This window comes from Pipistrellus kuhlii, unplaced genomic scaffold (assembly GCF_014108245.1).
Source record: "Pipistrellus kuhlii isolate mPipKuh1 unplaced genomic scaffold, mPipKuh1.p scaffold_m20_p_2, whole genome shotgun sequence".
NCBI lineage: Eukaryota > Metazoa > Chordata > Mammalia > Chiroptera > Vespertilionidae > Pipistrellus > Pipistrellus kuhlii.
Window position 1 is genome coordinate 184,811,469 of NW_023425515.1, and position 23,975 is coordinate 184,835,443.

Sequence of the window (23,975 nt, forward strand, 5' to 3'; positions counted from 1 at the left end):
TCTAATCTGATGGTGGAGACGTCAAACAACATTAAACAGCCCCAAACCCCTATGACATCAACGGGACTGAGATTGGGAACACGCCGGCCAATCAATTGTGTTCGGTGCTGGTGCTGCACCGAACACAATTGATTGGGATCTGGGAGAAACGAGACCCCTGGCTCCGCTTCCGCCAAACACTCCGCATGCCCGGCTCCGGAAGCCCCGCCCCCGGGGCCGCCCTGGCTGCGAGCCCGTCACCCCGGCAACGCTACCTTCCGGTCTGCTCTTTCCCCGCCCCCACTTCCGGCGTGGGATGACAACACCGCTTGGCGACCACACAAGTGTTTCCGGGAAAGGTCCCCGAGGCCGAGGGGCCTGCGGTCCCGGGCGGAGCGAGGCGGAGGGAGCGGTTCCGGGCGGGGGTCGCGGCGGGGCCTGAGCTCGCGGTCCCCTCCTGCCCTCGGGGACCATGGAGAACGGCGGGGGGCCCTCGCTGGGCCAGTTCCTGCTCCTGGGCACCAGCTCCGTCGTCACCGCCTGCCTGTACTCCGTGTACCGGCACAAGGCCCAGGTCGCCCAGGATCTCAAGGTCAGTGCGGTCCCCAGCCGGTGTGCTCTCCGGCTCCGGGAATGGGGAGCCCCCAGTTCGCCTCGGGCGAGGCCACCGTCGGAAACGACCCAAAAAGAGGAACTGGGCCCAGGAGAGTGTCCCCCGGGCAGGAAGTGGAGGAGGACCTGGGACCAGAATTGGGGTATTGTGATAACTGCTTCACGACTCTCTTTCCGCCAAGCCCCTCCCAAGATGCAGAAGGAATCTTGACTTCACGGCTCGATCCACATATGTATTGACCATCTAAGCTGCAGGCTCCGGGGGACATCGCTTGGGTAGAACAGACGAAAGCCCCTGCCCTCGTGGAGATTCCATTCTACTCCCACCAAGCCAGACCAGGGACAAACAAGCCGGGTGGTGTGCCAGGTGGGGCTAGATTCTCCAGGGAGAAGGGAGGATGTGATGCTGGAGAAACAAAGGTGTGCTATTTTCAATAAGGTGGCATTTGAACAGAGCCAGGAAGGAGGGGGACCTGCAGATGTCTTGGGGGAAGCGCCGTTCAGGCAGAGGGAACAGCCAGTGCAGACACTGTAGCTACTCAACTCCTTGCTTCTCCAGACGCTTCCTCTTTTAATATCCTAAGTTACTTAAAAACTAACCCTCTCCAGCTGCACTTTACAGCTTACATAAGACATTCCATCTTATTTTTATTCTATTCAGTAACTTTTGAAATAAAAGTGAAAATTGCCTCCAGATTGCAAATCAGGAAAGGTCTTAACAAGTTAGTCAAGTTGAAACGGAAACTTAGATATTTTAGTTCCACATGTGGGATTCCCCCCCCGATTGAGGACATTGCTTTACGGTGAATGGCCCACGAGGAAGAGATGGACCTCAATAGGTTGGAAACGGGGCCCTTATCTTACTTCTGATTCAGTCCCTGATTAAATGCTCAATAAACATGGATTCGTTTTGGCCGACATTCTTACACTACAACCCATAGGGTTTAAATGGACATTTATTATTGGAAAGATGGATTCCTAAACCCACCAACTTCGTTATCCGATTGTTTTCTGATAATGTTAATTGGTTTAGAAACAAATGTGTGAAATCTCTTCTGTGAGAGGAGTTTTGGAATCTATCTGGAATGAACCAAGTTCCCAAACAGTTGAATCTGTGGTGTGAATGGGGTTCTTAGGGAGATTCCAGCTGCCCTGTTCCCCTGATTAACCAAGTCACTTCGGAAGGGACTGGCTGTGAGTGTAACTGATACTTCACTTCCTGACTCAGAAATGCATCAGGCGGACCTGGATGTGGGATTCTTTGAAAGGGTGACCTCTCCAGCACCCATTTTTGGATGACCTTAAAAGTTTTGCCAATTATGAGTGAAATAAGCCAGTCAATGCAAGAGAAACACCACATGACCTCACTCATTTATGGATGATAAAGAACATTATAAACTGATGAACCAAAAGATAGATATAGATACAGTAAAGCAACAAGTAGACTGTCAAATTACAGCGGGGAGGGTAGGGAGATCTGGGGGAGATAATAGATCAACCGAAGGACTTGTATACATGCATATAAGTACAACCAATGGACACAAAACTCTGGGGAGGGAGGGTATGTATGGGGGAGGGATGGTAAGATATGTACACAGATAATAATTTAATAAAAAAAACAAAAACAAACAAACAAAAGCTTTGCCAATTAGTTCCTAAATGAGGTTGGAAATGGCCCCTTATTGTAAGAGGATTTGGGACTCCTCATATTTCAGATTCTACTTTTTTTTTTTTTTTAAATATATTTTATTGATTTTGTACAGAGAGAAAGGGAGAGAAATAGAGAGTTAGAAACATCGATGAGAGAGAGTCATCGATCAGCTGCCTCTTGCACACCCCCTACTGGGGATGTGCCCGCAACCAATGTACATGCCCTTGACCAGAATCGAACCCGTGACCCTTCAGTCCCCAAGCCGACGCTCTATCCATTGAGCCAAACCGGTCTCGGCAGATTCTACTTTTTTGATCAGATTACTGGACTTCTATATCAGGTTTGTGTGTTATCCCTGTGTATTTCTTATAGTGATAGGAATGCATGTTTATTGTGTGCCTACTATGTGCCAGCCTCTTGGCTAGATTCTTTACATCTTAAGGTTCATATAATCCACCTAAAAATTCTGTGAGATCATGCTCCCCATCTTTCACATTTTTGAAAACCAAGACTTAGATAAATTAAGTTGCTCAATCATAGTAGATGCATTGAAGCTTGATTCAATCCCATGTCTTACTGACCATGTTCCTTTTCCAGCCCTTAAAAAAAATTCTAACTGGCCATCCCCTGGTGGATATTTTATCAGCTGTGTGACTTGGGACAAGTCACATTTTATCAGCTGTGTGACTTGGGACAAGTCACTTCACCTCTCTGAGACTCAGTTTTCTTATCTGTAATTGAGGATAATAATGCCTACTATATAAGGATGGTGTATGCATTAAATGGATTTATACATTTAAAGTGCTTAGCAAAGTGCTATAGCATATGTAGTAAGTGCTTATGTATTCAGCAAATACATTTTGAGTGCCCTAACTTTCCTAGAGTCTAATAGTCCAGTAAAGACAAACAAAACAAGAAAACATTGTGCTAGCTGTTACGGCTGTTTAAAATTTTTCTTCACAGTGTAGGTGGTTAATAAGTGTTTGTTGACCTTGCTCATTTACTGTGTAGCAGTAGCTTCATCTTAAGAGTGACCTTAACAAGTGTGCAGTATCTCATCTCTTGAGAGGTAACTTATCTGGCATCCTTAAGATTTGTTGATGGGAATACTGTGGAAGAGGAAACTGTCCTCCATTCATCCTGGAATTCCTAGCAGCTAGCACTGTGCCTGGCACATAGATGCTCAGGAAATGTTTATGGACTTGATAACTTTTTTCATCGTTTTGAAAGAATAGTTCCCAAGCACAGCAGGTGGGAAACTGAATTGGAAGGGGTGGGAGAGCTAGTGGTTGTCAGAGGAAGACGGCAGCAGATGTCGCTCTGCGCACCTGATTGTGAAAGGGAAGAAGACAGACTGGAAATAGAACAGTGCTTGGCACCAGGTAGCAGATCTGTGCCTGTACAGCAAAGGCACCCCTTTGTGATGGTGTACAATGCAGGGCGTGAGTTCATAAAGGCCTGGCAATGACCATGCCTGCCGGTGCCCCGGCCCTGACCATGCACTGGGCACTTGTTTAGATGCTTTTATCAAGAGAAGATTCACATCTATTCAGCCTATGGCATACAAATTGGTTCATACGTTTCATTTAAAAACGAAGATGAAAAGGAGTGTTTATTTCCATTAACTGGAGAAAGGATATGCCCAGCTGGTGTGGCTCAGTGGTTGAGCATCGACCCAGGAACTAAGAGGTCATGGTTCATTTCCCCGTCAGGGCACATGCTTGGGTTGTAGGCTAGATCTCCAATAGGGTCTGTGTAGGAGGCATATGATGGAGAAAATAACCTGCGGGTAGGCTGCAACCAAGCCTTAATCATTTTTAGATGTGGGAGCTCCTTTCACATCCTGCGAGGTTCAGGTTCTGGAGAATGCTTCACACAAATGAAAGAGACTAGAAAAAGATTTAATTTGGAAATATTGGGGGCCAGGCCGCCTTGCTTAAGCTTTGCTATCCCTTTTATTGAGACTATGGGATATACCCATAGCCCTTAGGCAGGTAATTCCAGTAACAGGCAGATTATCTTATCAATAAGGATTTATATGATTATTTGGTGAGGAATGAAGTATAGTATCTACCATACTTAGGTAAAAACTACTGTTTGAATTTTAACCCTGCTATTCTGGTTTCTGCACTCACTCACTTGCTTAAACAATAGGTAGTTACCTCAGCTTCCAGATTGAGACCTGGAAGCTAAGGCAGTTTCCCTGTGCCTGTGGACCAGAGCCACAGGAGATTGATTCCCATTGACTCAGTAGCTCCAGGAATTGAAACTGCAGATAACCTTTAGAGATTAACAGCTCAGCTCTGCTTCTGTAGTATCTGCTTTCGCAAGATAGGTCCACATTCCAACATCGAACAGGATGTGGCTGGGAATGACCCTGCAAGCTGTTCCCAGCATTTAGAATTCAGAATTTAGAACAAAGGAAAATGTTGTGGTTTAGACCTTTAAAAGGACTGCCTACACCTCGAACGTGCAGTGCAGTCCTGAGTGTGGACTCCACCTGTGTGTGGCCGTCCCGGCCAGTTCAATAAATTCTTGCCTGTTTTTTTTTTTTGTTTTTTTTTTAATCAATTAGCAGCCTCCTGTGGTCTTATTTTGACTCCACGGTTGGCCCCACAACAGGGAAGTTGCCTCAGTTACCATTGTCTCAGTTAGACAGGGAGTGGTTGGCTCTGACCTTTCAGAGCTTCAAGGTTGACAAGCCTTCCACATCTTCCTATTAGTGAGACAATGTTCGGTTTCCTGCAGCCGCTTACGACATTTCTCATCGATGTTTCTGTCTATCCCCCTCTCTTCTCTAAATCAATCAATAAACATATTATAAAAAAATAATAAAATATATATATATTGTAATATGTTTATTGATTACATATGTTTATTGACACGCACACACACACACACACACACACACACACACACACATATATATATATAACACCCCATTCGGCAGATGGCAGGGGGAGGCAGTGCCCCTTGCCTGTTTGTATGTTGAAACTTCTCAGGCACAGCTTTGGAGTCTGAATCTCCTATAGTCTTCTTCCTGCCTGATTTCCTCCTCCTTTCAACATGAAAACAGTGAATAGTCGTCTTTTTTTGCCCTTTCAGTCTGATTGATCACGTTAGTATTCAGTAGTCAGTTTAATATGTTGTTTGCCTTTAGGGAGCGAAAAGAATCAACTTGGGGAAAGACTTAAAGAGTGTCCTTTGTGAAGCTCCGGGAAAATGTGTGCCTTATGCTGTCATTGAAGGTATGTTTGTTTGTTTGGTAAAATGAAAAGTAACTTCCTCTTCTAAAAGTTGGTTCTTGGCTGTGTATCCTTGGGGCAGTAGTCCAGAACTTGGACTTGGGGCTCAGAAAGACCTGGATTATTGCAGTGTGACCTTGGGGAAATTGCCTCGCCTTTCTGAACCTCTGTTGTCCATCGCTAAGAGAATGTCTACCTTACAGGGTTGCTGGAGTGCTTGGAAGAGGACCCACAAAGCATAACTTAGGTTGATCCCTGTGGGAACCCCTTTCACGTCCCACATGGTTCAGGGTTCAGGTTTCTGAAAGAGGCTGCACACAAATGAAAGAGACTAGAAAAGTATTAATTTGGGAATATTGGGGCCACGTGGGAGCTCACCTCTAGGGGGAGGACTACCCCCCCCCCCCCCTTTCTGGCCTTGCTATCCCTTTTATTAAGATCATGGGATACACCCATAGCCTTTAGGCATGCGATTCCAATAATAGCCAATCAGCAATAATTTAATAAGACTAACGGGTGGAGGCTGCTTCAGCTACCAAGTCTCATCTAAACAGTGAGTGATTAGCTCACTGTTTAGATGAGACTTGGTAGCTGAAGCAGCCTCCAGAGCATTTAAGGTTGACCAGCCTTCCAGAGCATTTAAGGTTGACCAGCCTTCCGGGTTCCCTGTCCACATCTCTCTGTTAATGAGGACAATGGACAGCGTCCGGCAGATCACATAGTCACCATTTTGATTAGTGAAATGAATTCAACTAAAAAAATTTAAATGACCTTAAAGGGAAGGACATAGCAATGCTTTGGAAATAAAATAATTGGTTTCCATTTAGGAGCTGTGCGGTCTGTTAAGGAAACGCTCAACAGTCAGTTTGTGGAAAATTGCAAGGGGGTGATTCAGCGGCTGACAGTTCAGGAGCACAAGATGGTGTGGAATCGAACCACTCACCTCTGGTACGTAGCCTTTCTCCAGCCTTTCTCCGCTGGCTGAGACCCAACAGCCAGCTTCTGGAACAGGGTGTAGGCCAGTTTCTTTTTCCTTTTTCTTTTTCTTTTAAAAAAAATATATTTTATTGATTTTTTTTTTTTACAGAGAGGAAGGGAGAGGGATAGAGAGCTAGAAACATCAATGAGAGAGGAACATCGACCAGCTGCCTCCTGCACACCCCCTACTGGGGATGTGCCCGCAACCAAGGTACATGCCCTTGACCGGAATCGAACTTGGGACCTTTCAGTCCTCAGGCCGACGCTCTATCCATTGAGCCAAACCGGTTTCGACTAGGCCAGTTTCTTAACGTTGTTAATATTCCGTGTGTGGTCTGAGGACCTCTTAACTTAGAGTCACCTAGGCATCTTGTTCAAATGCAGGTTCCTGACCTGCCCGATTAGTGCCTCCAGGACAGGGGAATTTGTTGATATGATCACCAAAGTTTGTATCTACTCACATATGGTTTGGATTAATGATGTCAGTATTTATTAAAATGATTTTGTGGATTATTTTGCTTTTAAATGGAGTATCATTTTCCCAAATGACCCTAGTGAGTTTTTGTTTTGTATTTTATTATTATTTTTTTTATTATAATAAGAACACTTCACAAGTGTGTGTTCTTATTATAACAAACTTAAAAAAATATTTTTATTGATCTCAGAGAGAAAAGGAGAGGAAGAGAGAGAGAGAGAAACATCAGTGATGAGAGAGAATCACCAATTGGCTGCCTCTTGCATGGCCCCACTGGGGATCGATCCCACACCCGGGCCTGTGCCCTCACCAGGAATTGAACTGCGACCTCCCAGCCCACAGGTCTAGGCTCAACCACTTGAGCCAGGCCGGTAGGTAGGATTTCCTTCTTTTTATGCTGAATAATCCTCTGTGTGTGTGTGTGTGTGTGTGTGTGTGTGTGTGTGTGTGTGTGGCATTCTTTATCCACGCATCTGTCGATGGACATGTAGGCTGCCTCCGTTTGGCTGTCGTGAACAATGCCGCAGTGAGCATGGGCATATAGATCTCTCTTCAAGACCCTGATTTCAATTCAGTTCCCAAAAGTGAGATTGCTGGATCATCTGGTAGTTCTGTTTTTAATTTTTTAAAGAATTAAAAGTGGCTAAAGGAAATAAATGGTATTTGTTGCCCACTGATAGCCCTGAGAACCTAACAAATTGAGGCACTTGGATAATACTGATATCTGTTGTCCTTTTCTAGCCACATCAGATTTTACCCTGTCCTTCTGGCATGTATGTGATCTCCATCTCTTCTTGGGCGTGAGGTGTTTGCTTGTCCATTACTTTATCTTGAGTTCTCATTGTTTTAGGAATGACTATTCAAAGATCATTCACCAGAGGACCAACACGGTGCCCTTTGACCTGGTCCCCCACCAGGGGGCCCGGGGCGTGGCCGTGCGAGTGCTGAAGCCTCTGGACTCCGTGGATCTGGGCCTGGAGACAGTGTATGAGAAGTTCCACCCCTCCATCCAGTCCTTAGCTGACACCATCGGCCACTACATCAGCGGGGAGCGGCCCAAGGGCGTCCAGGAGACCGAGGAGATGCTGAGGGTTGGGGCCACGCTCACAGGGGTGGGCGAACTGGTCCTGGACAACAACTCCATCCGCCTGCAGCCCCCCAAGCAGGGCATGCAGTACTATCTGAGCAGCCAGGACTTTGACAGCCTGCTGCAGAAGCAGGAGTGGAGCGCTAGGCTCTGGAAGGTCCTGACGCTGGCGTTTGGCTTTGCCACGTGCGTGGCCCTCTTCTTCATCCTCCGAAAGCAGTATCTGCAGTGGCAGGAGCGCCTGCGCCTCAAGCAGATGGAGAAGGAGTTCCGGGAGCACGAGGCCCAGCTGCTGAGCCAGGCCAGGCCCGAGGACCGGGAGAGTCTGAAGAGCACCTGTGTCGTGTGTCTGAGCAACTTCAAGTCGTGCGTGTTCCTGGAGTGTGGGCACGTGTGTGCCTGCACCAGCTGCTACCAGGCGTTGCCAGAGCCCAAGAAGTGCCCCATCTGCAGGCAGGCGATCTCCCGGGTGATTCCCTTGTACAACAGCTGACCGTCTGAAGCCCACAGTTACACATGAAAGGAAGCTCTCCCTTTTCAGGGTTTTTATCTTAAGGCCTTAGAAGAGTAGGGGTGCAAGGGGTAGCTGTTATCTCCAGGTATGACTGAGGGAGAGAGGGGGGTGCTGTCCAGACCTCACACCTCCAACCTGAGAGGGAAGCCTTCCCAGCACACGAGAATCAAAGCCCAGCCTGGGTGTGTGTCCTGGCACAGCCTCCTTCCCCGAGCCCGCTGTGTGACTGAGCACCTCTTCGCTCAAGCTCCGAAGCCAGTGATCTCAGCTCGTGCTCCTGTGTCTTCGGGTCCTTCCTGGTGACTTGCTGATTCTTGTGGACTTGAGCCCTAAATGACTCGGGGGGCAGTGTGACGCACGCCTCATGGAGCTGCCTCTGGGGAGACTGAGTCTCTCTTCCTTTTTTTTTTTTTCTTTTCAAAAAATCTAATAAATCTTTATTCAGATTATTACAATTCTTTCGCCTTTTCTCCCCCCCCGCCCCCCCATAGTTCCCCTCCACCCGGTCCCCACCCCACCCTCTGCCCTTACCACCCCTCCCCTTGCCACCCCCCCTCCCGCTATCCTCATCCATAGGTGTATGATTTTTGTCCAGTCTCTTCCCATACCCCCTACACAGACACCCCTTTAAATCTCGAGAATTATCAATCCACTCCCATTCTATGCCTCTGATTCTATTATATTCACCAGTTTATTCTGTTCCTCAGATTTTTAATTCACTTGGTTTTTAGATTCACTTGTTGATAGATAGGTATTTGTTTATAATTTTTATCTTTACTTTTTTCTTCTTTTTCCTCTTTTTAAAGAACACCTTTCAGCATTTCATATACGGTAATACTGGTTTGGTGGTGATGAACTCCTTTAGCTTTTTCTTATTTGTCAAGCTCTTTATCTGCTCTTCAATTCTGAATGATAGCTTTGCTGGTAGAGTAATCTTGGTTGTAGGTTCTTGTTGTTCATCACTTTGAATATTCCTTGCCACTCCCGTCTGGCCTGCATAGTTTCTGTTGAGAAATCTGCTGAGAATCGTATGGGTGCTTCCTTGTAGGTAACTTTTTCTCTTGCTGCTTGTAAGATTCTTTCTTTGTCTTTTGCTCTTCGCATTTTTAATTATGATGTGTCTTGGTGTGGTCCTCTTTGGATTCCTTTTGTTTGGGGTTCTGTGTGCTTCCTGGACTTGTAAGTCTATTTCTTTCACCAGGTAGGGGAAGTTTCCTGTCATTATTTCTTCAAATAGGTTTTCAATGTCTTGCTCGCTCTCTGCTTCTGGCACCCCCATAATTCTGATGTTGGTTCACTTGAAGTTGTCCCAGAGGCTTCTTACACTATATTCAACTTTCTGGATTCTCTTTTCTTCTTGCTTCTGTGGAGGAGTGCCCTTCGCCTCTTTTTATTCCAAATCATTGACTTGATTCTTGTGTTCCTCTAGTCTGCTGTTGGGTCTCTGTAGAATATTTTTTATTTCAGTCAGTATATGTTTAATTTCTAGTTGGTTTAATTTCTTTTTCATATCCTCGAGGGCCTCATTAAATTTTCTAGGAAATTCTTGAAAAACCTTATAACCGTGGTTTTGAACTCTATGTCCAGTTGTTTGTTTTCCATTCCTTTTGTTTGAGATCTGTTTCCTTGTCTTGGCATTTTTGCTGCTTCCCTGAGTTGGTAGGGTAGCTTTGTGTGCTGGGTGTCCTATATGGTTCAATGGATCAGCCTCCCCGTTACCTGAGGTGGACACTTTTGGAGCACCCTTGTGGACTGTACAGACTTGTAGTTGTCTTTTTTTATTTTTTTATTTAATATATTGATTTTTTACAGAGAGGAAGAGAGGGACAGAGAGTTAGAAACATCGATGAGAGAGAATCATCGATCATCTGCCTCTTGCACACCTCCTACTGGGGATGTGCCCGCAACCAAGGTATTTGCCCTTGACCGGAATCGAACCTGGGACCTTTCAGTCTGCAGGCCAATGCTCTATTCACTGAGCCAAACTGGCTATAGTTAAGTATTGATTGTTGGTATCATTGGGAGGAATTGACCTCCAGGCCAATTGGCTGTGAGGACCCGCTGGGTCTATAACGGAAGACATGTTTATGGGGCAGGACTTGTTCCAGTAGGGCTTTGGTGCTCACTGAGTCTGCCTCTTAATTGTGTCCCTCATGAGAGTAGTTGAAATCTGGTGTCGTCATACACAGACCACTAGATACGCTAGTTTCTGGATCTCCAATAGGGTGTAGGTCAGCTACTGTCTGAGGGCACCCAGTAGGAGCTGCAGAAAGAACTACAGTTTTTTCCTCTTTGCTTGGGATTTGGCGGTTTTGGGGCAGTCTGACTGGAGATGCAATTTATTTCCTTAAGCTGCCACAGGGCAGGCCATTTATATGCAGAAGCCGCTGTATGGAGCCTGGGTGGGTTTGTAGAATGTGAGGGGTGGGGTCTCAGGGCGGGGTGGGTCTCAGGGTGTCACTAGGCTGCGGCATTGAAAACTGCGATGGCTGCCGTCAGCTTTCTCTGCCTTTCCGCGCTTCCAAGTCCCCATGTCCCCGCACTCCAGTGCAGTAAACAATGATTGCTACGTGCACCTCTGCAAAAAACTCACCCTCACTTTCTGACCCGATGGCTGACAGACCAGCTTCTCTCCGTAGGTGTCTGGGTCCCCACGTCACCCCAGAAACTGGCTTTCAAAGTGATCAGGGGCTTGTTTCCCTTCAGGTTGAAAAAAAGCCGGGCGCAGAGTCATCCATCACCCGCCTGATTCGCGTGCCTTCGAACCTCAGCTTTTCAGCGCTTGTGCTCTTTTCTCTTTCCTTCTAGTTGTATGACTTCCATTCAGCCAGTTTTCCTGTGGTTCTGGGTGATAGACGTTTTGTCTTTTAGTTGTAGTTTTGAAATTGTTGTGCGAGGCAGCGACTTGGTTTACTTACGCCGCCACCTTGGTTTCTCCTCTCTTTTGCTCACTCCCCAGGAGAAAATCGTAAGGCTCCACATGTCACTGTGTCCCTTTGCCCTACCTGCTTGCCTCCCAAATGCATGCACCTTGCGTCAGGACAGGAGACTCAGTTCAGCGTCAGCTTCTCCCAAGCAGGGCAGGACTCTGAGCAGCAGACGGAGAGTGTTCACCTGGGGGTGAGGGGGTGGGCTCGGTGGCCTCAGCAGGGATGAGGACGGCCAGCTCACTGCAGCCCTCCTGATGCCTCTGCTGCCTGGAAGCACTGCCAGAGGAGGTGTGTGTGTGTGTGTGTGTGTGTGTGTGTGTGTCCCGCCTCCTGCCTGATGGGACTGGTTCCCTGCCTGAGGGAGCTGGGAGGCCTCACCTCCCACAGGAAGCAATAAGGACGCTGCTGCCCAGCCTCTGGCTGTCAGCTTCTCTCCGAGGCCCTCACCAGCCAGCATCCTGAGCACAGAGCCATGTCCTGGCTCTGAAAAGGGGACATGCCGTGGGTGTAGTCACATCGCCCCTTCCTCCGTTGCCTTCACCCCTCACCCGCCCCTCCTGTTAGTGGAAGAAAAGTGGTCTGAGGTCTTGTACACAGCTCTTTCTTTTCTCCCTTCCCGCGTTGACTGTTCACTCTCCCGATCCTCCTCATGGGGGGAGGAGGGGTGCTCTCAGGGGCTGACACCCCTTCGGCACAGTGTCCGCGTGGACAGCACAAGTGAAACGTTCCAACCAACCGTCAGCCTGTTGCTGTTCAGTACGGTTCATTGGTTAGGCCCGGGCTCCCCTGGTGGGAGGGAATCCTCCCGTGATGGAATGAACTGGAGGCCTGGAGGCCTGGTTTGGGGCTCCCACAATTGCTGGCCTGAGGAGGAGTCTGCCAGCTCAGGAGGGCCCCCTGGAGGGGGCAGCCGGGCCCTCCGTGCCTGAAGTCTGTTCTGAGCCATGGAGAAGGGCTGGGGTGGGGTGTTGGACAGCAGGGAGGAATTTACGTTTAGCAAGTAAGTGCTGAGTTAGTGTGTGCTCTGAACCTTGAGTTAACCCTTGCAGGCTCATGGGATCTGCATTTCCGGATGAGGGAGTAACCCCACATCTGTTCACTGGGCAGCGTGGATCTGAAGTTGTTTCCAAAGCTCCCATCACCATCCACACCAGCAGCGGGGCTCATTCCCTCAGTGCTCCCAGGAGCACCCCACAAGACACTTGTGCCCCAAGTTATAAAAAAGACGGCTACTGTGAAGGAGCAGGCATAAGTGGTGAGAGCCCACGTATCACGGCTGAATGTCCAGTGAGGTGTTAGGACCCTGGTTTTGATAGGTATGTTGGGGCAGGGCAGGTGTTTGGGGGGGTGGGGTGGTCTAAGGCAGTGTTTTTCAACCTTTTTTGGGCAAAGGCACACTTGTTTCATGAAAAAAATCACGAGGCACACCACCATTAGAAAATGTTAAAAAATTTAACTCTGTGCCTATATTGACTATATATAAAGTAGTTCTCTTGAATAGGAATCAAATAAACACAAAGAAAGTATTTTATAATTACTTTATTATGAAATATTAAGTAAACAAAATAGTGAAAAATTATAAAATTCTTGTCTTGTCTGCACCTACGGCACATCAGGCAACATGTGCCGCGGAACAGCGGTTGAAAAACGCTGGTCTAAGGGAATGCCCTCTGAGCACCCTGACTGCATCTGCCCCCATTTCCTTGTCTTTTCTGCAGTTCCTGTGTAATTGGGTCCAGGTTTCAGCAGAGAATGAATGGGCTGCCTGGGGGTGAGGGGTGTTATGTGGGAATGTATCAAGAGTTCAGTCCTTGGCATAGATTTCATGAATAAGTCTGGTCAAAGGGATGGAAAAGAAGGGAAGCCAGTCTGTGTTACCCCAGCCCAACTCCAAGGCAGACTTCAGCCTCCAGTACCCCAGAGAGCCAGGGAGATGTGGGGGCAGCCATGGTCCCTGCCCCCGAGCAGCTGGTTGGGAACACTGACAAGCACATCCCCAGTTCTGAGTGTGAGGTCCATGCAGTCCTAGCCTGGCTGGGACAGACTGCCTCATGCCCTCATTCACTGTGCAGTTCCCACTTTCCATGTTAGGGGCTTAATCTGCAGGGGGGTCGGATGGACTGATACTTGGGGCCCAGGTTGGGAGTGGGAGGTGACGGAGACAGGAATTTGGAAGTTAGTTCTCAACTGATGTTGGGATTGTTGCTAGCTTTGATTCTTTGCCAAGTCTGTCCTGGTGTTCAGTCCCTTCAGTGCTAGCAGACAGCGGCAGGCAGAGGTCATCTTGAAGAACTGCACCTGGTGTTTTAAATGTCTGCTCGGGCCGAAACCGGTTTGGCTCAATGGATAGAGCGTCGGCTTGGGGACTGAAGGGACCCGGGTTCGATTCCGGTCAAGGGCATGTACCTTGGTTGCGGGCATATCCCCAGTAGGGGGTGTGCAAGAGGCAGCTGATCGATGACTCTCATCGATGTTTCTAACTCTCTATCTCTCTCCCTTTCTCTCTGTACAAAATCAATAATATATATATATATATATATATATATATATATATATATATAAATAAATAAATAAATAAATAAATGTCTGCTCGACATTTTATGTGCACTAATGCTTGGCGTCCTGGAAAGTGGATATTGTTATCCCTCCTCTCTTTACAAGTGGGAAGAGTGAAGCTCAGTGGGCTTATGTTTTGCCTGTAGCCTCACATCAGTGAGAGCCAGGCGATGCTACATTCTTTACAGGCTTTGCTGGACAATCAGGGTGGGCCGAATCACCTCATTTATTTATTTATTTATTTATACTTATTTTTTAAATATATTTTATTGATTTTTTACAGAGGAAGGGAGAGAGAGAAACATCAATGAGAGAGAAACATCGATCAGCTGCCTCCTGCACCACCCCCACTGGGGATGTGCCCGCAACCAAGGTACATGCCCTTGACTGGAATCGAACCTGGGACCCTTGAGTCCACAGGCCGATGCTCTATCCACTGAGCCAAACCGATTAGGGCCGAATCACCCCTTTTATAGGTGATGGGATTTCCCCACGGCTACCAACGTCTGACGAGGAAGCCTATAGCCCTGGCTTTTATCGCACCGAGCCTGAGAGGCTAAGGAGGAAAGCTGTTCAATAGACAGCGGGATTACAGACACTGTTTTTCGAGCCAGTCAGCACATCAGGTCACCAGTCACATCGGTCTCACGTACTGCAGCTGGAGGCTTTGAGGTTCCCCAGCTGACTCTGGTGGAGGAGGAGCTGGAAAGCAGGTCTCTGGAGTCCTAATTCATTCAGTTATGATGAAAAATTCAAGAAGCAGCCCTAGCCGGTTTGGCTCAGTGGATAGAGTGTTGGCCTTCCGACCAAAGGGTCCCAAGTTCGATTCCAGTCAAGGGCATGTGCATTGGTTGCAGGCTCCTCCCTAGCCCTGGTCGGGGCTGGTGCAGGAGGCAACCAATTGATGTTTTTTCTCAAGTCATATTTCTGTCCCTCTCTCTTCCACTCTCCCTAAAAATCAATGGAAAAATATCCTTGGGCGAGGATTAGTAACAACAACCACCAAACAAAAGAAAAACCAAAAAGAAAAATTCAAGAGGCAAAGACAATACGTGGAAAAAACTAAAAAGCAAACTATCTGACAGACTCAGTCAGTCCGACGCCCTTTCTTAACTACCCTGGTCCTGGGCCATGTGCACTCCAGCGGGGTGCTGGATCCGGGGCTGGTGGTTTCACAAGGGCCTCAGAGAAGTTTTGGATCACTGGTGGGCTTTCATCTAACGTTTGCTAAATGTGCATTCTGTGCCTAGAAATGCAGAAGTGAGTATGACAGTCTGGCGTCACAGGGTTCAGAGGTGTCTCTGAGCGCATCCTATTGTGCGGGTAAGGCGACTCTCAGTGGTTCAGGTTCAGAGTTCGGGTTCTGGAAGAGGCCACACACATATGAAAGAGACTAGAAAAATCTTAATTTGGGAATATTGGGGGACAGGCGGAAGCCCACCTCTAGGGGAGGACTACACCCCGCTCTGGCCTTGCTGTCCCTTTTATTAAGATCATGGGATACACCCATAACCTTTAGGCAGGCAATTCCAATAACAGCCAATCAGCAAGAATTTACATAAGACTAACGAGTGGGGAGGCTGCTTCAGCTACTAATGTCTCAACTAAGCAGTGTGATTAGCTCTGACCTTTCAGAGCTTCCAAGGTTGACCAGCTTTCCGGTTCCTTGTCCACACCTCTCTGCTAGTGGGACAGTGGTCGGTTTCCCACAGGTTGGCAACACACGCGGCTCACTGGATAAGGTAGCTGGGAATGGCTTTTGACATTGGCAGATTCCCTAACTACTCAAGATAGAGCCACCCAGGGCTATTGCTGAGGAAGAGCCAGGCAGAGAGCATCATCCGTTCACAGAACTCGCCGGGGCTGATTGAAACACCAACCTGCCCATGTCCCTTTGCTGAGAGCCCTCCCCCAGACTCCCTTTTCTCTCCAGGCCCAACCCCGGCTCCTCGTGGCACCGGCAGCCTGCGTGTTCTGGCCCTGCCACCTTCCCACGTTCCCCCGAATCCCCCCGAATCCCTCTGTATCACACTCGTGGCTCCAGCAGGACTGCCATGCTGGCTCTTCACCTCGTGCACGTCTCTCTCACACTCAGCTGTAGCTCCTACAGAAACCTTTCCTGACCCTCCCCACCCGTGTCAGGGGCCTCGCCTCTGAGATTCCATTATGCAGTCTTCCTCTTCCTGCTCTTGGATCTTATTTCTTCTCCAGGACAATTTGTAAGATGTTACCATACACGAATTGGCCAACTTTAGTGCTTGCTCTTTGCTAGGTACCTCTAAGTGCTGCACATGATAGTATTGATTCCTCACTCGGAGGCATGTGTATGTGTCAGTTTTACTTTAAAGAAAAGGAGATCAAGGTCAAGTGTTGCCCAGACACATGAGAGAGACAACGTTTAAGCCCAGGCAGTCTGACCCCAGAGCCTGAGCTATTTTTTTTTTTAAAACTAATACTATATTTTTACTGATTTTATAGAGGAAGGGAGAGGGAGAGATAGAAACATAAATGATGAGTGAGAATCAGAGAATCATTGATTGACTGCCTCTACTGGGGATTGAGCACACAACCCCAGCATGTGCTCTTGACAGGAATCGAACCTGAGACTCTTCAGTCTGTAGGCTGATGCTCTATCCACTGAGCCAACCAGGTTAGGGCCAGAGCCTGAGGTCTTAACTATGGAATTCGGTCTTCGAGTAAACTAATGAGTAAACTAGCAAATGAAATGGATAAGGTAAAACAATCCTGGAAGGCTGCCTGTGGGAGTTGGCTTTTAGACCAGAGATGAGGGCCATGGCTTGGTTCTAAGGAGTGAGGGAAGGACCTCTCTTAGGTAAAGAGAGGTAAAGATGGATAGAACATCGATCGGTGGCTTCATTAGAGCTGTGAGGAATCAACACAGGAGAGTCTGGACAATGCCATTGCATGGTGACAAATGGTCTGGTCTGGAAGTCCAAAGGCCTGCTGGCTCTCTCTGGGCCTGGCTCCTGTGCTGTGCGGTCTTAATGGATGGATTAAACTTCTCTGGGCCTCAGTTCTGTCTATAAAAGTTGCAACGTGAATGAGAAGCATTCCCAGGCGCCATTCAGCTCTGATGTTTTGATGTCTGTGAGCTAGCAGGTGGACGAGAGACCAGGGAGGCCAGCTTCTCAGCCCTCCTTGGGGCTACTGGTCCGTAAGATGCAATGTGGACCGTCTCCAAGCCTGCCACAGCCTCAGAACCACCTGCCCAGAAAGCCAGGGAGCTCAGCACATTCTCTCTAATTAGATAGTGTTAGCTTATTAATGTTGAATGAGATAAGTTTCTCTCTCTCTCTCTCTCTTTTTTTTTTTTTAGATAACTTTCCATGTATGATGTCCCGAATTGCTCCCGGGAGGGCTCATTAGTCACTTCCTTGGCAGCTGCCACGTTGTCTTCCAGATGCCAGCCGAGGGACCTGGCATTTCCCTTACCCAAGAACGGGGTGGGGGTGGGGGGTTACGACGCTGAGCCAGAGACACTGGAGACACTGGCATTCGTCAGAGGGGCCAGTCAGACCTGGATGAAGGCCTTGTTGGTGATACAGCCTTTGGCCTCTGACCCTGACAGAGCCATTGCCTCCCATCCAGACTCTCCCAGGACTGGACCATGACTCTGGGAGGCCACAGCTGAATGCAACAAGCATTTTCTAAGAACCTAGTGTGCCAGGCTCTGGGGGTCTCTAACCGGAATGTTCTCTAGGCTGGGGGAAGAGGAGTACAAATGAGGTCATACTAATATTAATGTACAAATTGCCAACGCTGCAGGCCTCCCACCCCTTCAGTCTTCCCTAATATGTAAGGTGTTTCACAGAACGGGGCTTCATACGTGCTTGCAATAAGTTGGCTTATCCCAAAACCGGTTTGGCTCAGTGGATAGAGCGTCGGCCTGTGGACTGAAAAGTCTTAGGTTCGATTCCCATCAAGGGCATGTACCTTGGTTGCTGGCACATCCCCAGTAGGGGGTGTGCAAGAGGCAGCTGATCAATGTTTCTAGCTTTCTATCCCTCTCTCTTCCCCTCTGTAAAAACTCAATTATATATATAAATATATATAAAGTTGGCTCATAATTTTTATTTCTTTCTGCCGCCAAGCAGGACTGGGCATAGAATCCCTCCTAGTACTGCATTCTCCATTGTGACCTCCAGGTGGCGCTGTGCCCCTACGGTTGAGGCAGGATGGAGGAGAAACAGGTTGTGCCTCCAAAGGCCTGAGTAATTTTCTCTTTCCCAAGGAATGGGGGAAAGGCCTCGGAAGGCCTGAGAGCAGAGGCAGAAGCATACCCTGGGCTGTGGACTCCGGGTCCACCTGGGCACAGCCCGCCCAGAGGAGCAGGAAGCAGGACTCTTCTCTCCAGTTTCTTCCTCGCTCTGCCCAACTTGCCAGGAAGCTGGGTGCAGATGTGAATGTTTTGAGAAACCCAGAAAATTCAGGGGGGGCCGAAAAATCCCACATTTCTCCCCCTGTCATTTCCTAGGCATTCACATCTTCAAATACACTATCCATGATTTCCTTAAACAAGAACGAGATATGCATAATGCATCCCATGTTCTTAAAATACCCAAATGACTTCACGCTGGGGAAGGGTGCTTAAAAAAACTGTACCGCACCGATTTTGCTTTTCTCCCCAGGCGCGTTTCCTCAGGGGAGGAACTCTGCTTCTCCCGCCTCGCCTGCTCTCCTCTCCTCCGTCCGGTCTTTGCCTTTTGCTCTGTCTCCCGTGGGATCAGGCTCCTCTGTCCCTTCTCTGCCACCTCTGGGAGCGGACCTCGCCTTTCCTGGCAGTTCTGCCTCTTGTCTGGCCTCTCTGTTTCTTGCCCCTGAGTGTGTGAAAGCGTTTCTCCCTCTGCACACGGATCTGCCTCCCTCTCGAAGCTATTCTATTTCTGGGAGCCTGTTTCTCCTCACATCTTTCCCACCTGTGCCTGGCATCTACTCGCCCAGACCGATTCTCTCCTCCCCACTCCATGCTCAGCTCAGGGTCTGGCAGGGCCCGGGGGGGTGGCAGTGGGGGGAGGGGGGTGGTCTATGACCAGACAGTGACTGCTCCTCAGTCTTCTACGCTTGCTGTTATAGGGCAGCTCCTTTCCTAGGAAGGAAAGGCCCTCTGTCCACCCCTGCAGGCCCTGGAGGGCTCTGGGTGGTGGGACTCACTGCCTGCAGCTGTCCCGCTCACATCATAGTGACCCGATCAGCACCTCATCGGATCTTCACAATCTCCCTGTGAGGTGCATCTGGTCCCCCCCCCCGGAAGGAATTCTGGCTCCGAGAACCAGTGCCCACCTCCAGGTCCCGCAGGCAGGAAGGGATGGAGTTGGGGTAGACGTGGGTCTTCTGATTTGCCCTCCTTTTCCCTGCTGATGGCATGAACCTGGGCACGGGGAGTTCTGCGTAGTGATTGGGGGTGAGAGCTTGTGATTGGAGAGTGGTGGTGCCCTTTCTGAACTGTTGGGGGTCAGCTCCTCAGCCCCCTTTGGGGGTAACAGTGCGGCTCAGCTGATGGCTCTGGGGAAGTCAGGGCTCTGAGAGCCCCGGGCAGGAGGCAGTGGCCCGGCGGGGTGAAGTGTTTGGGGCCAGGCTGGGATACACTCACACCCTCGTCTGCCCCAGGATCACGTGGACACAGAAGAGTGCTGTGGTGCCAGGCCTCTCCTGGGCTGAGAGGAACAATTGTTTTCCGGGTGACACGGGGCCCAGCGCCTCCCACCTGCTCCTCCTGGGCAGGGCGGGGTGGGTGCGGGTGTGTGTGTGTGTGTGTGTGTGTGTGTGTGTGTGTGTGTGTGTGTTATTGTAGGCAGAGCTCCTGTCTCAGCGTTCCCAGCTGTCCTCACTAGTTCTTAAGTTTTCTTGAAGAGCGTGGGACTCTCACTTTGTGGGTTGTCAGTACAATAAAAATTAAAAAAAAAATTACCCATCATCTTTGTAATTTTTAATTTTTAATTTTATTTTAAAGAAATACAGCAACTTCATTGTTGGGGAAAAAAAAAACCCCACACCAAACCCTTTTCCTTTCTGACGGTGTGTTGCTAGAGCTTCCCCTCCTGTTCTCCCCATAGAATCTAAGTGTGCAAGTGTGGCCCCGGGGGAATCCCGCCCGGGAGGAGCGGCCCGGGGCCCAGCACGCCCTGTCTGGGCCTCCGTTTCCACGTCGGTAACAGGAGGGATGGGTTGGGCTGGATGGCTCCAGAGCTGGTTTTACACTGAGCTGTGTAACTCTCTGGACATGCTTTGGAGACCCCTGGGGGGACCCAGAGGATGGGGTCTTGAGCCTCTAGCTCCCCAGAAGCTTGCCCTTTATATTGAGTTTTTTTTGTAAGATTTTAAAAATATATATATTTTTATTGATTTCAGAGAGGGAGAGAGATTTAGAAACATCAATGATGAGAGAGAACTGTTGATTGGCTGTCTCCTGCACACCTCACATTGGGGATCAAGCCTGCAAACCATGACCCCCTGGTTCATAGGTCACACTCAACCGCTGAGCCACACCGGCCAGGCTAAGATTTTTGTTTGAAGAAAGGGTGTTGGTGATTAAACAGAGAAGGGAAGCTAATATTCCTGGAGTTGTGTTGGGGGAAGGGCTGTGCCTGCCACGAGTCCCCAGCAGATGCTGGCTGAATGAAGGGAAGATGAATGGGTCTTCTCTTGCTATTTCTTGACTCTAGATGCAAGTTGCCGCTGGTCAGGTGACACGCTTTCTCTCGCTGTGTGTGTCTGTGCCCCTGGCCTGTGGCCTGCCTTTCCAGGTGGCTGGGGAATTGGCTGCACCCGGTCCCAGGCACTGAGTGGAGAAGGGTGGTGATGATGTGGTTTTTTGTTTTTTTTTTAAAGCTACCCAGTCAATTATTTTATTTTATTTTATTTATTATATATTTTATTGATTTTTCACAGAGAGGAAGAGAGAGGGATAGAGAGTTAGAAACATCGATGAGAGAGAATCATCGATCAGCTGCCTCTTGCACACCCCCCACTGGGGATGTGCCCGCAACCAAGGTACATGCCCTTGCCCGGAATCGAACTCGGGACCTTCCAGTCCGCAAGCCGATGCTCTATCCACTGAGCCAAACCGGTCCCGGCTGATGTGGGTTTTTATCCAGCCTCGGCTCAGAGTGGTGCATCCCTGTGGGGAGGCCACTTACCTCTGGAGGTGACCAGCTGGCCATCCTGGCCTTCCTCGCTGAGCGGCAGGGGCGGAGCCCTCCCTGAGCAGGCTCAGCATCCCCAGGGCTCCAGCCCTGAGGGACCTGGGGCCTGAGCTGCCGGCTGGTGCCCTGTGTCAGGCTGACGTTTCCAACATTTCCCTCCAGGTCTCTGATGCTGCCGCCTGTGCCTCTATTTCCCCTCGTGGACAGGAGCGAGGGGAAGCAAACAGAGGGAGCTAATGTGTGCTGGGCATCTGCTCTGTGCGGGCACCGCTGGGGCTGGATCTCCCTTTTTCTACCCGCCAGCGCTGTGCTGGGCGAGCCCGTGGATAGGGCGCCGTCCTGTAGCTCTCCGCTCTGCAAAATCCTGGGGTTAGGTGAGGGAATGTTCAGGTGGAGTTCGAGGGGGAAGATAGCTCCCCCCCTTTGCCTCAAGCAGGTTTTAACTGGATTTAGGAGAACTGGCTAATTTTGCAGTTGAAGAAAAAGGGGGATTTTCTCCAAGTTTCTCCATTTATGAAATAGAATGAGAGGCCCAGAGGAGAGAATCCATTTATTCAAGGCCACAAAGAGAGTCCACAGCGAATCATAGTAAGTCCATCTATTGGGGACTTACCATGTATCGGCATATGATACATGTATGTTCTCCCTCCTCAGAACAAATCACCAAGTGGGAACAATTATTGTCCCCATTTGGAGATGAGAAACTGAGGAACAAAGAGGTGAAAGGATCACAGATCCAGGAAGTGGCAGAGTGGGAATTTGAAAGCGGGGGTGGGGGGACCTGCCCCTTCCACCCTGAGCTATGGCTACCTCGCTGAGTGGTTGGGCTGGGACATCCCCACCTGTCTTAGTTGGTCCCTTCCTCCATCTGGCCCGAGCCTCTTCTGACCTAACACAGCCTTGGCCGACTGAGCCAGCCCCCTGTGGGGTGGGGGAGGCGGAATGGAACCTCTGGATGCTCCTGTATCGAGGCCTCGGGCTCCGGCTCCGGGACGCAGGGGTCCTCCCCTGAAGGCGAGGGGACGTGGAGGCTGAGTGAGGCCTCAGTAAAGGAGCTGCTGGGAGTGATGGAGGCGGAGGAACGCCGCCCGGATGCATGCTTGCCCTTGCGGATGTTGTGCATGACCTTGGCGACATCCCTTTCAACCTTCAGGTACCTCATCTGCAAAATGGGCCTGGCTGTCCCTGTCTCGTTGCTTCGAAAAGGAAGGTTCTAAGGAGGCAGCCGTCCTGAAGATGCTTTTCTTTTCTTTTTTTAAAAAAAAAAGTATTTTTATTGATTTCTTACAGAGAGGAAGGGAGAGGGACAGAGAGCTAGAAACATCGATGAGAGAGAAACATCGATCAGCTGCCTCTTGCACACCTCCCACTGGGGATGTGCCTGCAACCAAGGTACATGCCCTTGACCGGAATCGAACCCAGGACCCTTCAGTCCGCAGGCAGACGCTCTATCCACTGAGCCAAACTGGTTTCGGCTGAAAATGTGCCTGGGAGGGCCGTGTGGTTCGCTGAGCAGGTGGGGACAGAGGCAAGGCCAACACGAAGACAAACAGGCTGTAAACCCGGCTTCTCTCCTTCCTCTGGCGCGCGGTGTGTGCCGGGATATGCCAGTCCTCTGTGGCTTTCTGCTGACTTTGGCACAGTTGGCGTGCTGGTGGGTGCTCACCGTGTAAATTGCTTGCTTCATCATCACTCGGCAGCAAAGGAGGGAGCGAGGCGAGTGTGACAGGAGCGTGGTGGCTCCAGCCCGGCACACTGTCACCACTGTGGGGTTTCCCCTGTGAGGAACCACAGCTGGGAAGAGCCCATGACCATGACCTAGCCCGTGACCTTGGTGAGTCCCTTATCCTCTGTGCTACATCCGTTACACAGGGAGGCAGCATCTCTTCCTACCTCAAAAGGTACTTGTTTCGAGAAGCAAGGTCAATGATGGGCGTGAAAATGCCTTGGAGGAGAAACGGAAAGCATGATACACGCGTACGTGCTTCTTGTAACCTTGACCATCCTGCACGTTCTGCTTCTGTTTTCTCTCCCAGCACCTGGCCCTGTGCTAACCTCAGGGATGGCATGCAAAGCCCGGATGAATGGGGACAGGAGGCTGCAGCGTGAAGCAAAGGGAGGTTGGAGACCTGTTGCTTCTGCCGCCTGGGGACTCAGGCAAAACCCTGACCCTCTAGGGTAGGGGTGTCGAACTCAATCAGAGAAGGGGCCAAAATCTAAAATCCAGCCTAAATCGCGGGCCGAATGGTTTACTGAACAGTCATAAACTGTCATTGTGATGGAAACGCAGCGGAGTGCAGTGATGACAGCGCGGTGCGGGCCACATTGCAAGGCCTGGCGGGACGGATTTGGCCCGCGGGCCTTGTGTTTGACACATGTGCTCTAGGGCTTTAGTTTCCCCATTTGGAAATGAGGAGCCTGGCGGGGTCATCTTTACGGACCGTCTAGCTCTGAGGCCTCTGGAATGGGAATGAACAAAGTATTACTGTTCTTTCTCACTCATGCCGAAGGCATTTCTCAGATGTTTTAGTACATACCCCCTCTTAGGCACCGGGAGCCTGGTGCATTTTTGAAAAATATCTTTTTATTGATTTCAGAGAGGAAGAGATAGAAACATCAATGATGAGACTCATTGAGTGGCTGCCTCCTGCTCGCGCCCCCCCCCCCCCCTCCTTGGCGATTGAGCCTGCAACCCAGACATGTGCCCTTGACTGGAATCGAACCTGGGACCCTTTAGTCCACAGGCCGAGACCCTATCCGCTGAGCCAAATCAGCCAGGGCCTGA

At 49.5% G+C, this 23,975-nt stretch overlaps 1 protein-coding gene across 2 annotated transcripts; it reads left to right on the forward strand.

The window, feature by feature from the left end:
• Nucleotides 1–307: 307 nt before the first annotated feature.
• On the forward strand, nucleotides 308–8,978 carry MUL1 (mitochondrial E3 ubiquitin protein ligase 1). Of its 2 annotated transcripts, none has more exons than XM_036446565.2 (4): nucleotides 308–571; nucleotides 5,403–5,490; nucleotides 6,315–6,435; nucleotides 7,791–8,978. In XM_036446565.2, the coding sequence occupies exons 1-4, from the start codon at nucleotides 452–454 to the stop codon at nucleotides 8,518–8,520; spliced, it is 1,059 nt and encodes a 352-aa protein (XP_036302458.1). In that variant the 5' UTR covers nucleotides 308–451; the 3' UTR covers nucleotides 8,521–8,978. The 2 variants fall into 2 exon arrangements, with proteins under 2 accessions (XP_036302458.1, XP_036302459.1); XM_036446566.2 differs by lacking the exon at nucleotides 308–571 and adding an exon at nucleotides 5,294–5,317.
• Nucleotides 8,979–23,975: the final 14,997 nt, after the last annotated feature.

Excerpts from the sequence above, each read along its gene's own strand:
- MUL1 (XM_036446565.2), top strand. The coding sequence starts at position 452 with ATGGAGAACGGCGGGGGGCCCTCGCTGGGCCAGTTCCTGCTCCTGGGC. Across the intron at positions 5,491-6,314 it reads GCCTTATGCTGTCATTGAAG|GAGCTGTGCGGTCTGTTAAG; the intron begins GTATGTTTGTTT and ends GTTTCCATTTAG. Across the intron at positions 6,436-7,790 it reads AATCGAACCACTCACCTCTG|GAATGACTATTCAAAGATCA; the intron begins GTACGTAGCCTT and ends TCATTGTTTTAG.